Here is a 13437-nt window from a genome sequence, read left to right as displayed (position 1 = left end):
GTCTGTTGAAGAAACCATGAAGCTCATTTAACATGGAATTAGTATCAACATAACTATACCTAAACACATAAACATATGTACAGTTTGTTTAAGTATCAATGCTACATGCCCCAAAGACACAGACCAGTTTAAAAATGTAGAAAAATAATGTATAAATGACAAATATAGGGCTCAAATTTTACCACAGCAACTGCAGCAAAAGTCGCGACCACCCTCATCATTTGCAGTAAGTCCTAAAAAATGTACCAACATCTGCGGCAAGAACATGCCGTCACCGCCCTTGACTTTTTACTTGTTAATGGACAAGGGATGTAACAGTAAACGGTATAATGACAATTTGCGATAAAATTTGGTTAGTAATACAGTCTAATTTTTTAATTACCGAAAAACTGTCATTTATTAATGCATTTAGGCAACACGATGCGCACTAGCGGTGTTTGGCTTATTAATCATGGCGGACTAAGGACACAGACTTTGATCCGGAGATTTCCCCTCGGAGTAAACGGAGCCAAGCGCTTGGTTTAACGTCATTTTCCCTCGCTTCCCGCCGTGTGTTTAAGAGCTTAATGCTGTGTTTAGATGGAGAGAGGTGTGGACAATATTGGAGACAGACACACTTGTCCCCACACTAAAAGTATACAGCAAAGGAGAAAACTATTTGATGTATAGCAGCAGGTGATGTGTCGTGAATGTTGCCACAACATGTTTATAAAGTCTAAAATGGCTATACTGTTTTGTCATATCTTCGAACTGAACGCTGGCTGTGAAGATTGTGCATTCGATGTGAGAGGTGTCACTCCTGTTTATATTGTTCCACTGCAATCATGTGTTTTTGTCAGATTATAATTGGGCTCAAATATGAATCATCCAATGATCTTGAAAATGTTAAGTACTGTGTCAGTATCAGCATTGGTATGACCGATACTACCCAAGTAACTACTTTGGTATTGGATTGATACCAAAATTTGTAGTATCGCCCAAAACTAATGTAAAGTATCAAACAACAGAAGAATAAGTGTTTATTACATTTTAACAGAAGTGTGGATGGAAATAAACTACAACAGAAAGTAACCAGATATTAACAGTAGATTAGCAAGTACAAAACCAAAACCATTGAAGTTGGCACGTTGTGTAAATCGTAAATAAAAGCAGAATACAATGATTTGCAAATCCTTTTCAACCTATATTCAATTGAATGCACTGCAAAGACAAGATACTTAACGTTTGAACTGGTAAACTTTGTTACTTATTGCAAATATTAGCTCATTTGGACTTTGCCGCATTATGAGGCGTAAAATACCACAGCAAAGTCCACAGGGGTTTTGGAGCAACATATGTTGCCATCCAAGCAACGTTATCTTATTTCAGCAAGACAATGCCAAGCCACGTGTTACAACAGCGTAGCTTCATAGTAAAAGAGTGCGGATACTAGACTGGCCTGCCTGTAGTCCAGACCTGTCTCCCATTGAAAATGTGTGGCACATTATGAAGCCTAAAATACGACAACGGAGACCTCGGACTGTTGAACAACTTAAGCTGTACATCAAGCAAGAATGGGAAAGAATTCCACCTGAAAAGCTTCAAAAATTGGTCTCCTCAGTTCCCAAATGTTTACTGAGGGTTGTTAAAAGGAAAGGCCATGTAACACAGTGGTAAAAACTTTTTTTACAATGTGTTGCTGCCATTAAATTCGAAGTTAATGATTATTTGCAAAAAATAAATACGTTTCTCAGTACAAACATTAAATATCTTGTCTTTGCATTGTATTCAATTAAAAATAAGTTGAAAAGGATTTGCAAATCATTGTATTCTGTTTTTATTTACGATTTGCCCAATGTGCCAACTTCACTGGTTTTGGGTTTTGTAGATTAATAATAGTTCTGATAAATAAAATAACTGTAAATGACATAATATGTTAATGTGTACCGTATTTTTCGGACTATAAGTCGCAGTTTTTTTTTATAGTTTGGCCGGGGGTGCGACTTATACTCAGGAGCGACTTATGTGTGAAATTATTAACACATTACCGTAAAATATCAAATAATATTATTTATCTCATTCACGTAAGAGACTAGACGTATAAGATTTCATGGGATTTAGCGATTAGGAGTGACAGATTGTTTGGTAAACGTATAGCATGTTCTATATGTTATAGTTATTTGAATGACTCTTACCATAATATGTTACGTTAACATACCAGGCACGTTCTCAGTTGGTTATTTATGCCTCATATAAAGTACACTTATTCAGCCTGTTGTTTACTATTCTTTATTTATTTTAAATTGCCTTTCAAATGTCTATTCTTGGTGTTGGGTTTTATCAAATATATTTCCCCAAAAAATGCGACTTATACTCCAGTGCGACTTATATATGTTTTTTTCCTTCTTTATTATGCATTTTCGGCCGGTGGGACTTATACTCCGGAGCGACTTATACTCCGAAAAATACGGTATGTCAGCAGCTAAATCAGGAGTTTTTGTAACCCGTTTTTGAAATGAATCTATAATAATTTACATGCCAAAGAGACATACTGTATATTGTTATCGCAGGGGGCTGCAATATATATATATATATATATATATATATATATATATATATATATATATATATATATATATATATATATATATATATATATATATATATATATATATATATATATATATACACATATATACATACATATATATATATATATATATATATATATATATATATATATATATATATATATATATATATATATATATATATATATAAATATATAGATATATTAAGACACGTAATATGTCACAAAGATATCCAATCAAGTTCTTACTTGATGAATATGTTCATGACAAATGGTGAATGATGAGCAAACAACAGCAAAAGTGCGCACCAACTATCTATTTCCTCTCATTTTTGATCCAGACGAGAATACAGAGCGAACGCAACCTTAGTTTCATGTTACCTTCTCTCCGGTGTTCATTCTCTTGCTTGCAGAAAACTCCTTCAGCTGACGTGTCACTTCCCTTCATGTCCATAGAGAGTACAATGTTGTCATATTGTTGGGTACATTATTTAAAAAAAACAGTGAGAAACTGTCAGGATTATTAGGAAAAATACTCACTGGGACACCTCTGCGATGTGTTTGTGTCTCAGGCTCACCCAGAGGTCATCGTCTTCATGCAGCAGCACCTCTTTCTCACGAGAGTCCCCCATGCCACTGGTGTCATACCTGAGCGAATACACAATTACAACTTGTTCTATACAAATGTCCAGTCTTAAGGGCGGTGGTGTCCAAACATTTAACCAGCGAGGACCGCGTACAGAAAATTCAGGCAATGTCAAAAATTGGATAAGGAACAACTGATTACATTTTGGGTATGATGCAAATTCTATCTACTACGTTACTTACAAGTAGAGATGTCCGATAATATCGGACTGCCGATATTATCGGCCAATAAATGCTTTAAAATGTAATATCGGAAATTATCCATATCGGTTTCAAAATTATCGGTATTGGTTTCAAAAAGTAAGATTTATGACTTTGTCAAACGCCGCTGTGTACACGGACGTAGGGAGAAGTACAGAGCGTCAATAAACCTTAAAGGCACTGCCTATGCGTGCCGGCCCAATCACATAATATCTACAGCTTTTCGCACACACAAGTGAATGGAATGCATACTTGGTCAACAGCCATACAGGTCACACTGAAGGTGGCCGTATAAACAACTTTAACACTCTTAAAAATATGTGCCACAAACACATTTCGGGAGAACATCCGCACCGTAACACAACATAAACACAACAGAACAAATACCCAGAACCCCTTGCAGCACTAACACTTCCGGGACGCTACAATATACACCCCCCGCTACCCCCTACACCTCCCACCTCAACCCCACCCACCTCAACCTCCTCATGCTCTCTCAGGGAGAGCATGTCCCAAATTCCAAGCTGCTGTTTTGAGGCATGTTAAAAAAAACAATGCACTTTGTGACTTCAATAATAAATATGGCAGTGCCATGTTGGCATTTTTTTCCATAACTTGAGTTGATTTATTTTAGAAAACCTTGTTACATTGTTTAATGCATCCAGCGGGGCATCACAACAAAATTAGGCATAATAATGTGTTAATTCCACGACTGTATATATCGGTATCGGTTGATATTGGAATCGGTAATTAAGAGGTGGACAATATCGTATGTCGGCAAAAAAGCCATTATCGGACATCTCTACTTACAAGCGTCAACCTCTGTGTTTATATACTTGTGCCCCCGCCTCCACTCACAGAGAGAAAGCTGACAACAGACTTCAATCTGTTTCTTTCATTCCACTACAGATAGCTGAAAAAGTTATGGGCGGATTTTCATCTAACTTTCAGGAAATGTCAGAGGATTACATTTTGGGACATAGGGTCTGTGGGAGACCAACAAACCTGCTCAGTGGGCTTGTGGTTAGAGTGTCCGCCCTGAGATCGGTAAGTTGTGACTTCAAATCCCGGCCGAGTCATACCAAAGACTATAAAAATGGGACCCATTGCCTCTCTACTTGGCACTCAGCATCAAGGGTTGGAATTGGGGGTTAAATCACCAAAAAATTATTCCTGAGCGCGGCCACTGCTGCTGCTCACTCCTCCCCTCACCTCCCAGGGGGTGGAACAAGGAGATGGATCAAATACAGAGTGTAATTTCACCACACCTAGTGTGTGTGTGACTATCAGTGATACTTTAAATTAACTGTGGGAGACCAACTTAAAGGGGAATTTTGCCTATAGTTCACATTTATTATGAAGGACATGACGATGGATGGTTTTTATTGCATTTTAAATATTTTAAAAATGCAATCAAAAGTCCGCTTACAATGCAGCCTATGAAAGGGAGCCGCTCTATTCCGCCTATAAAGCCCTTAAAAAACACCCAAACACCTCCATTGAGGTTTTCTATACATGATGTAAGTATATATGTAATTTAGGGAAATTCAAAGCGTTCTCCAACGGCAAGTCCAAGAATTGAAATTAAAGGCAAGAATGTTTATGTAACATGCACGCTATGTCCAGGAAAAAAGCGTTTATCCACGTCTGCCTCAATTCACTCGAAATACACCTCACATCAACACATGCCAACCACAAGCCCCAATGCAGCCACTTTTTAAAATCAGATTCATCACATTTTGAAATTTTTATCATGATTACTCACAGGCGATTACTCACTTCCATAATTAAAATTAGCTTAAGAAAAGACCCCAATATTTGTACACAAAAACTAATTTTATTGTCAGAATGTCATCCAGGAACGTTTTTAAACATTTTACTTGAGTGCAGGTCATTTATTTGCCTAAAAAACTTTCTAAACAGTTATCTAAAGTTATTTCAGGCTGTATTTTGGTACACAGGTGCAGATAATTGCACTACCGTATTTTTCGGAGTATAAATCGCTCCGGAGTATAAGTCGCACCGGCCGAAAATGCATAATAAAGAAGGGAAAAAAAACATATATAAGTCGCATTTTTGGGGGAAATTTATTTGATAAAACCCAAAACCAAGAATAGACATTTGAAAAGCAATTTAAAATAAATAAAGAATAATGAACAACAGGCTGAATAAGTGTACATTATATGAGGCATAAATAACCAACTGAGAACGTGCCTGGTATGTTAACGTAACATATTATGGTAAGAGTCATTCAAATAACTATAACATATAGAACATGCTATACATTTACCAAACAATCTGTCACTCCTAATCGCTAAATCCCATGAAATCTTATACGTCTAGTCTCTTACGTGAATGAGCTAAATAATATTATTTGATATTTTACGGTAATGTTTTAATAATTTCACACATAAGTTGCTCCTGAGTATAAGTCGCACCCCCGGCCAAACTATGACAAAAACTGCGACTTATAGCATACTTGCCAACCCTCCCGAATTTTCCGGGAGACTCCCGAAATTCAGCGCCTCTCCCGAAACCTCCCGGGACAAATATTCTCCCGAAAATCTCCCGATTTTCAGCCGGAGCTGGAGGCCACGCCCCCTCCAGCTCCATGCGGACCTGAGTGAGGACAGCCTTTTTTCACTATGGCAGGACAACAGGGTGACAAGAACTAAATCATCCAGACTAGAGATAAATTGTATTATTATGTTTATCTTACCTAAAAATAAATATATTTATTAATTAAAAAAAACAAAAAACTAAATAACTAAATACATTTGTACTATATTTTGCTAAAAACATCATAGAAGCCATAGAATTATACCGGTACATTAAAATAAACATATTTGAAATAATACATTTTAAATTATCATAATAATTCATTTAAAATGACCATATTTAATTATTAAAATAATTGCTTGTTCATCAACAACTTTAGCATTTTATTCATTACATTTTTAAGCTCTCAGAAGCCAAGTTATGTTATATTCATGTTATATTTATGCAAGTTTGAAGTATCAATTATCTAAACACAGTTTTGTTTGCATATTTTCAGGATGTAGATATATATATATATATATATGAGAGATGAAATAGTCTTGTGATTTTTTCCCCCACACATACATATATATATATATATATATATATATATATATATATATATATATATATATATAAATATATATATATATATATATATGAAATACTTGACTTGGTGAATTCTAGCTGTCAATATACTCCTCCCCTCTTAACCACGCCCCCAACCACGCCCCGCCCCACCCCCACCCCCCCACCTCCCGAAATCGGAGGTCTCAAGGTTGGCAACTATGACTTATAGTCTGAAAAATACGGTACTTAAAGGCCAAATCTTCCTTTGTGTCTTTTTACCTAAGTTTACATTTTTTGGTACTGTAATGGGTTTTGTACTCTCAATATTTAATGTTGTTACTTTACAGAATATTTATTTTTTCATACATTTTAATTTCAATGCATCCAGCACCCCCCGCGACCATGAAAGGGACAAGTGGTAGAAAATGGATGGATGGGTCATATGGCACAGTGCAATCTATTGAGTTCATGTAAATGTTAAATGTTCTATAATACTATATGTAGTGTTTTTATTCTTCAATCAGTTAATACAAACATCTCTGGCATTAAATATGCTATTGAACATAATAGTGTATCAAATAACAAAATGAAAAGTAAGTTACTTTGTTGAGTAACTAATTACTTTTACAATTAGGTAACTGAGTTACTAACTCAATTACTTTTTTCAATTAAAAGACGTTCCTGTATGACATTCCGACTACCAGTTTGTATCTAAATATTAAGGTATTTTATTAAGCAAATGTATAAATGACCGCAAATAATTAATCATGATTAATCACAGTTCAAGAGTGTGATTAATTTGATTTAAAAAAAAAAAAATCACTCTATTATATTTATGTTGTGTATTCACTGGGGTTTGTCTGTCTGTCTGTCTGTTAGTACAGAACATAAATCTAACATAAAGTTATGAGCAGATTTTGATTAAACTTACAGGGAATGTCGGAAATGGGATAAAGACAACATGATTAGATTTTGGGGCAGATCCGGATAACTGTCTGGATTCAGGATTTTTTTAGAGCATTGTTTCCTATTGGGAAATAGGTCCTGCTACGCTCTAGGAGCACTGTACTTTTTTGAGTTGGTTCTCCGATGCAGCTTGTTACCTTGACAAACTTGTATTACTCATTAATTTTTTGGGGGGGATAAGCCACCAGCTGGCTGCACTTTGGACACCACTGATAAAGGTATTTATTGAGTTATCGTTTGTACTTGTAAACATCATTCTCAATGGGCAACAGGTCGTAGCCCATTGCCTGGAAGGTGAGCTCATGCAGGACAGGTGAGACGGGGTCGAAGGCCCTGTCCAAGATGATCAGCTGTGAGCGAGCCTTATCTGGACCCTGCACATGGAAACAAACGGAACAATGGTAATACTTTCGATAAGAAGTTCTGAAAATGAAATTATTGGAGACGACAGGGGAAACAAGACACTCACCTCTCCCATGGTGGGATCGTCAGCCTTGTAGGCGTCGAGTTTGTCCTGAACCAGTTGAGCCAGAGTCGCATTGTCTTTGTACTCCCTGAATCATAGATACAAGTGTAAAAATGTGTTAGTTTTTGATTCAACTTTGTCTGAGTTAATAGCAGCGGCATTAATTAACTGGAACTTGTGATTTAAAGGCCTACTGAAACCCACTACTACCGACCACACAGTCTGATAATTTATATATCAATGATGAAATCTTAACATTGCAACACATGCCAATACGGCCGGGTTAGCTTACTAAAGTGCAATTTTAAATTTCGCGCGAAATATCCTGCTGAAAACGTCTCGGTATGATGACGCCTGCGCGTGACGTCACGGATTGTAGAGGACATTTTGGGACAGCATGGTGGCCAGCTATTAAGTCGTCTTTTTTCATCACAAAATTCCACAGTATTCTGGACATCTGTGTTGGTGAATCTTTTGCAATTTGTTCAATGAACAATGGAGACAGCAAAGAAGAAAGCTGTAGGTGGGAAGCGGTGTATTGCGGCAGGTGTTCTGCCGGATAACGCACCCCCGCCGTAGAATGTACCCCCTGACTGTTGTGCCGGATAACACAGCCGGTGTTTCCCGGAAGATGACAGTCAAGCTTTACCATTGGCCTGTGGAGAACTGGGACAACAGAGACTCTTACCAGGAGGACTTTGAGTTGGATACGCAGACGCGGTACCGTGAGTACGCATGCAGCTGCCGCTTCCAAACATTTGATCGCTTGCCCGTACGTGCATGCCGCTATGTGCATGTCATGTACGTAACTTTGGGGACTTTGGGGAAATATATGTGCTGTATGAACTTTGGGGAGGTGAACGGTACTTTGGGCTGTGGGATTGAGTGTGTTGTGCAGGTGTTTGAGTTGTATTGGTGGGTTATATGGACGGGAGGGGGGAGGTGTTTGTTATGCGGGATTAATTTGTGGCATATTAAATATAAGCCTGGTTGTGTTGTGGCTAATAGAGTATATATATGTCTTGTGTTTATTTACTGTTTTAGTCATTCCCAGCTGAATAGCAGGTCCCACCCGCCTCTCACAGCATCTTCCCTATCAGAATCGCACCAACTGCCCTCTAGTCCTTCACTCTCACTTTCCTCATCCACAAATCTTTCATCCTCGCTCAAATTAATGGGGAAATCGTCGCTTTCTCGGTCCGAATCGCTCTCGCTGCTCGTGGTCATGATTGTAAACAATGTGCAGATGTGAGGAGCTCCACAACCTGTGACGTCACGCGCATATCGTCTGCTACTTCCGGTACAGGCAAGGCTTTCTTATCAGCGACCAAAAGTTGCGAACTTTATCGTCGATGTTCTCTACTAAATCCTTTCAGCAAAAATATGGCAATATCGCGAAATGATCAAGTATGACACATAGAATGGACCTGCTATCCCCGTTTAAATAAGAAAATCGCATTTGAGTAGGCCTTTAATATCTAAATCAGACCTGGGCAAATTAAGGCCACTTAGAGAAAAAGAAGACGACGGTGTCGGCACCGACTACAAGAGCGGACGCGCGCAATTTTTCAGGATTTATGCAGATCCCAAATACAGATCAGCAGGTACCAGAAGGTAAGAAAAGTTGCTTTTGCATAATATTACGAAAAAAAACGCCAGATAATATGTCTTACCTTATACACACACCTTAATAATACTCGTATGTTCAGCACATCAAGCGGTGCGGCTTCATAGCTTACCAAAGTCGTACTAAAACATTTTGATTGTCATGATCCGTGGTCCGGATCATGTTTTGTTTAGTTATGTTCTGTTAGTTTTGGACCTCTTTACTTCCCGTTTAGTCTTCCTTGTTTGCTTTTGTCACCATGGCGACTTATTGTGTTCACCTGTCTCTGATTAGTGCTCGCCTGCTCACCTGCTTCCCGAGCACTAATCAGAGGCATTATTCAAGTTGCTTTTGCCAGTCAGTCGGCTGGCTTCATTGATTATGTCACACTGTTTACGTCACGTTCTGACCAAGTAAGTTTCCTTGGCCATGCCATAGCTTCTGCTAAATAGTAGCTCCAATGTGTTTTAGGCCCGCTTGCCTTTTTTGTTGTGTTGTTTGTGTTTTTGGTAGTTGATTGATTTATGTTAATTGAGAGAACGAACCGCAGCAAGCTGCAACCCCCACGTGACAGAATGAAGCCAGCAGTCAGTTCTTTCGCATTTGACAGCCAGGAGATGGAGACGCGCCGCCGAAGACGCAAGCCAGCCAGAAAGGCTTCGTTTCGCCGCCAAGACGCGTCGTTCCCCCAAACTCCTCCTCTGGGACACAGCACGCCACATGCACCCCAGTCTTCCTCGCCGCCATTGTTTGGTAATCCCATATCTCATTTTGCCAAACAATTTTTAGATTGGGCTGCAAGCCAAATGAACTCTGACAACAACTTAACTACATCCATTTTGAATGACGTCACTCCGCCCACTTCCGAGGACGTCACTGAAACGACACGCGGCGATGACATCATTCCGCCGGCGTCTTCAAGGGAAGACCCTGATCAGGATTTTCTTTTTTTTCCATCTGTCTCCCTTTGTCAGCCACCTCCTAAATACTTTTTTCCTAGAATAAAGTACCATCAGGACATTTTTTCTAAAAATAGATTTTGTCAACCTCAGTCACTTCCGCCCCCAGTGACTCTGACTCCGCCCCTAAAGACTCTAGCCCCGCCCACGACACAGACTTTTTCCTCCTATCCTCCCACACAATCTCAGGTGGGGGGGGGGGGAGACAATTTGGACAATTTAGAGGGGAGGATTCTGCCCCCCCTCCTGACCTCCCTCCACCCTCCCCTAAAAACGGTTCCAGACCGCGGGGAGCGCGTCTGGTATCCGCTCCTTGAGGGGGGGGCTAGGGCCGGGAACGGTACTAGTGGGGTGGCTCAGCTGAGTCATGCCAAGCCACAGCCTCCAGCCCGGCCGCCGCCACCGGTCAAATAAAATGTTGGTGTTGTTTACTTGAGTCATATTACACCATGTACCAAATAAAATTGCTTCGAGGTCGGTAAGCGAAATCAGAATTATTCCGTACATTAGGCGCACTGTCGAGTTTTGTGGAAAAAAAGGATTTTAAGTGCGCTTTATAGTCCGGAAAATACGGTATATAATAATTTTTTTAATGTATTTTTTATTATTTCTGGCAGCACTTCTGGTTCCACCCAGATGTGCCTGTGTCGGTTTGTAACGCCTCCCCCTTCGTCCTCACCCTCTGTATCTGACAGCCGGGTACTCCTTCAGCGTGGCACACAGCGTGGCCAGTTGCTCGGCCAGCCTCTCCATCACAGGGTTCTTCAGCTGTGTCTTATGGGGGCTGTAGAAACTGTGGAAGGCATCAGGATTGTCCAGAGAGTACACCTGTACACAGACACAAAATCATATTTCACTTTGCAACTTTGTCTAAGTTACATTTTCCAAAACAAAAACTAAAAAAATCCCCACTCAATAAACCATTAGTGGTTTTAACTGACAATATATATTTTCAGAATGTCTCTATTTTTTACAGTTAACGATCATATTAAACGAAAAATTGCTCGTTGGTCACAATAACTAAGATGCACGTTACAATCAAACAGCTGGTGTGTACTAAGTACAAAACTTACAGTATAAACACTTTGTAGGACTCAACAAAAGACAAGACTGCGCATTCAACTTAATGGCAAAGACTACTTTCTGCTACGAAACACACCTTGGACAAACTGAAATGAAAGAATACTTGCTGTGATAGTATATTTACTAAAAAAAAAGGTATGTTCAGTTTTGTTGGCTTTATTTAACAACGATACCGCAACATCCCGACACATTCAAAGTTCTGCAAAACTGCCCTTTGGGTACTGTGTAGTGCTCTGTAGTTTATGTGCCACTGCCATCTAATGTCTTGGAATTGCAACAGCATGCAAAGTCTACTGCATAATATAATAATACTCGGGGGTGTATATTGTAGTGTCCCGCAAGAGTTAGTGCTGCAAGGGATTCTGGGTATTTTTTTCTGTTGTGTTTATGTCGTGTTACGGTGCGGATGTTCTCCCGAAATGTGTTTGTCATTCTTGTTTGGTGTGGGTTCACAGTGTGGCGCATATTTGTAATAGTGTTAAAGTTGTTTATACGGCCACCCTCAGTGTGACCTGCATGGCTGTTGATCAAGTATGCCTTGCAATCACTTACGTGTGTGTAAAAGCCGCATATATTATGTGACTGGGCCGGCACGCTGTTTGTATGGAGGAAAAGCGGACGCCTTTAAGGCACGCCCCCAATATTGATGTACGGGTGGAAATCGGGAGAAATTCGAGAGAATGGTTGCCCCAGGAGGTTTTCGGGAGGGGCACTGAAATTCGGGCGTCTCTAGGGATGATGTTTGATAAGAAATTATCGAGTTTGAGCCCATTATCGAATCCTCTTATCGAACCGATTCCTTATCAATTCTCTTATCGAGTCCAGATAGGTTGCTGTAAATGGAAAAAAACCACAATATTTGGTTTAACAAAAGCTCACTTTTATTATATAAGAAAAAAATAAAATCTAATAAATAAATAAATATTGACTGTTACCCCCCTAAAAAAATGAAATAAAATAAATAAATATTGACTGTTGTTACCCAAAGTATATTAAGTGGGATTTTTCAGAAAAACAAATATATACAGCAACACAAAAACATCCTGTCTCTGTGATCACTATAGGTGTATAAATAATAATATAGTGTTAAATAAAATCAGTCCCTTGGGCACAAAACTGAAAATAATACAGCTCTCCAAAAAGTGCACTTCTGCTGCTATTTGACGTAACTGTTTGTTATGATGCTTTGACATTTTTGCACTTTATTTCTTTATTGAAAGAAAATTCTATGAAGAGAAAAGTTGTTTGCAAATGTGGTTACAATGCTAAAAAATGAAAAGTTCAAGCTAAAAAAAGAAATACACTTTATTGAGTTAACATTATTTCTTTATAGGGGGAAAGATGTGATGTTATGAGCTAGGGGAATACAACAACTACACTACCCAGCATGCAACGGGAGTGACGAGCATGCGCGGTAGCCCCCGAAAAGTGTTGTTGCATTATTACACCTTAGAGTACTTTTTCCGGTCCATTGTTTTTCCTGCTTTCCCTATCTGCGCCTAATGACTGAGCTACGTGACGTAATTTCTTGTGATGTCTCAAGGGGCATTTCTGGTCGGGACGGGATTCGTTCCCAGGGATTCGAATAAAGAACCAACTCTTTTTCTTTACTATAGTGGTCTCGATAACGGGTACCGGTTCTCAAAAAGGGATTCGAGTCCGAGGACTCCGTTCTTTTCTTATCGAACAACCGGGAAAACCGGTTTCGAGTATCATCCCTAGGAGTCTCCCGGGAACATCGGTCGGGTTGGCAAGTATGACACAGACACGAACCCAGAGAGACAGACTTTGTGCCGAAAAGCAAAAGAATGCAAAACTCTGAAAATAAACCCAT

The 13437-nt window shown here is 39.2% G+C and overlaps 1 protein-coding gene across 2 annotated transcripts in view; it reads right to left on the bottom strand.

Annotated features, from left to right (window-relative positions):
* Positions 1–13437, bottom strand: part of stxbp1a (syntaxin binding protein 1a) — a 99916-nt gene that overhangs the window by 39947 nt on the left and 46532 nt on the right. For both annotated transcript variants that reach the window (XM_061980749.2, XM_061980750.2), the window contains exons 7-12: positions 11200–11348; positions 7959–8043; positions 7733–7863; positions 3110–3217; positions 2951–3011; positions 1–2 (exon numbers count right to left, since the gene is read on the bottom strand). The exon at positions 1–2 is cut by the window's left edge and continues 64 nt beyond it. In XM_061980749.2, coding sequence (XP_061836733.1) covers positions 1–2; positions 2951–3011; positions 3110–3217; positions 7733–7863; positions 7959–8043; positions 11200–11348 — 536 coding nt within the window. The remainder of the gene's footprint in view (positions 3–2950; positions 3012–3109; positions 3218–7732; positions 7864–7958; positions 8044–11199; positions 11349–13437) is intronic.

This window comes from Nerophis lumbriciformis, linkage group LG20 (assembly GCF_033978685.3).
Source record: "Nerophis lumbriciformis linkage group LG20, RoL_Nlum_v2.1, whole genome shotgun sequence".
NCBI classification, from domain to species: Eukaryota; Metazoa; Chordata; class Actinopteri; order Syngnathiformes; family Syngnathidae; genus Nerophis; species Nerophis lumbriciformis.
This window is presented reverse-complemented; position numbering and strand designations above follow the sequence as displayed.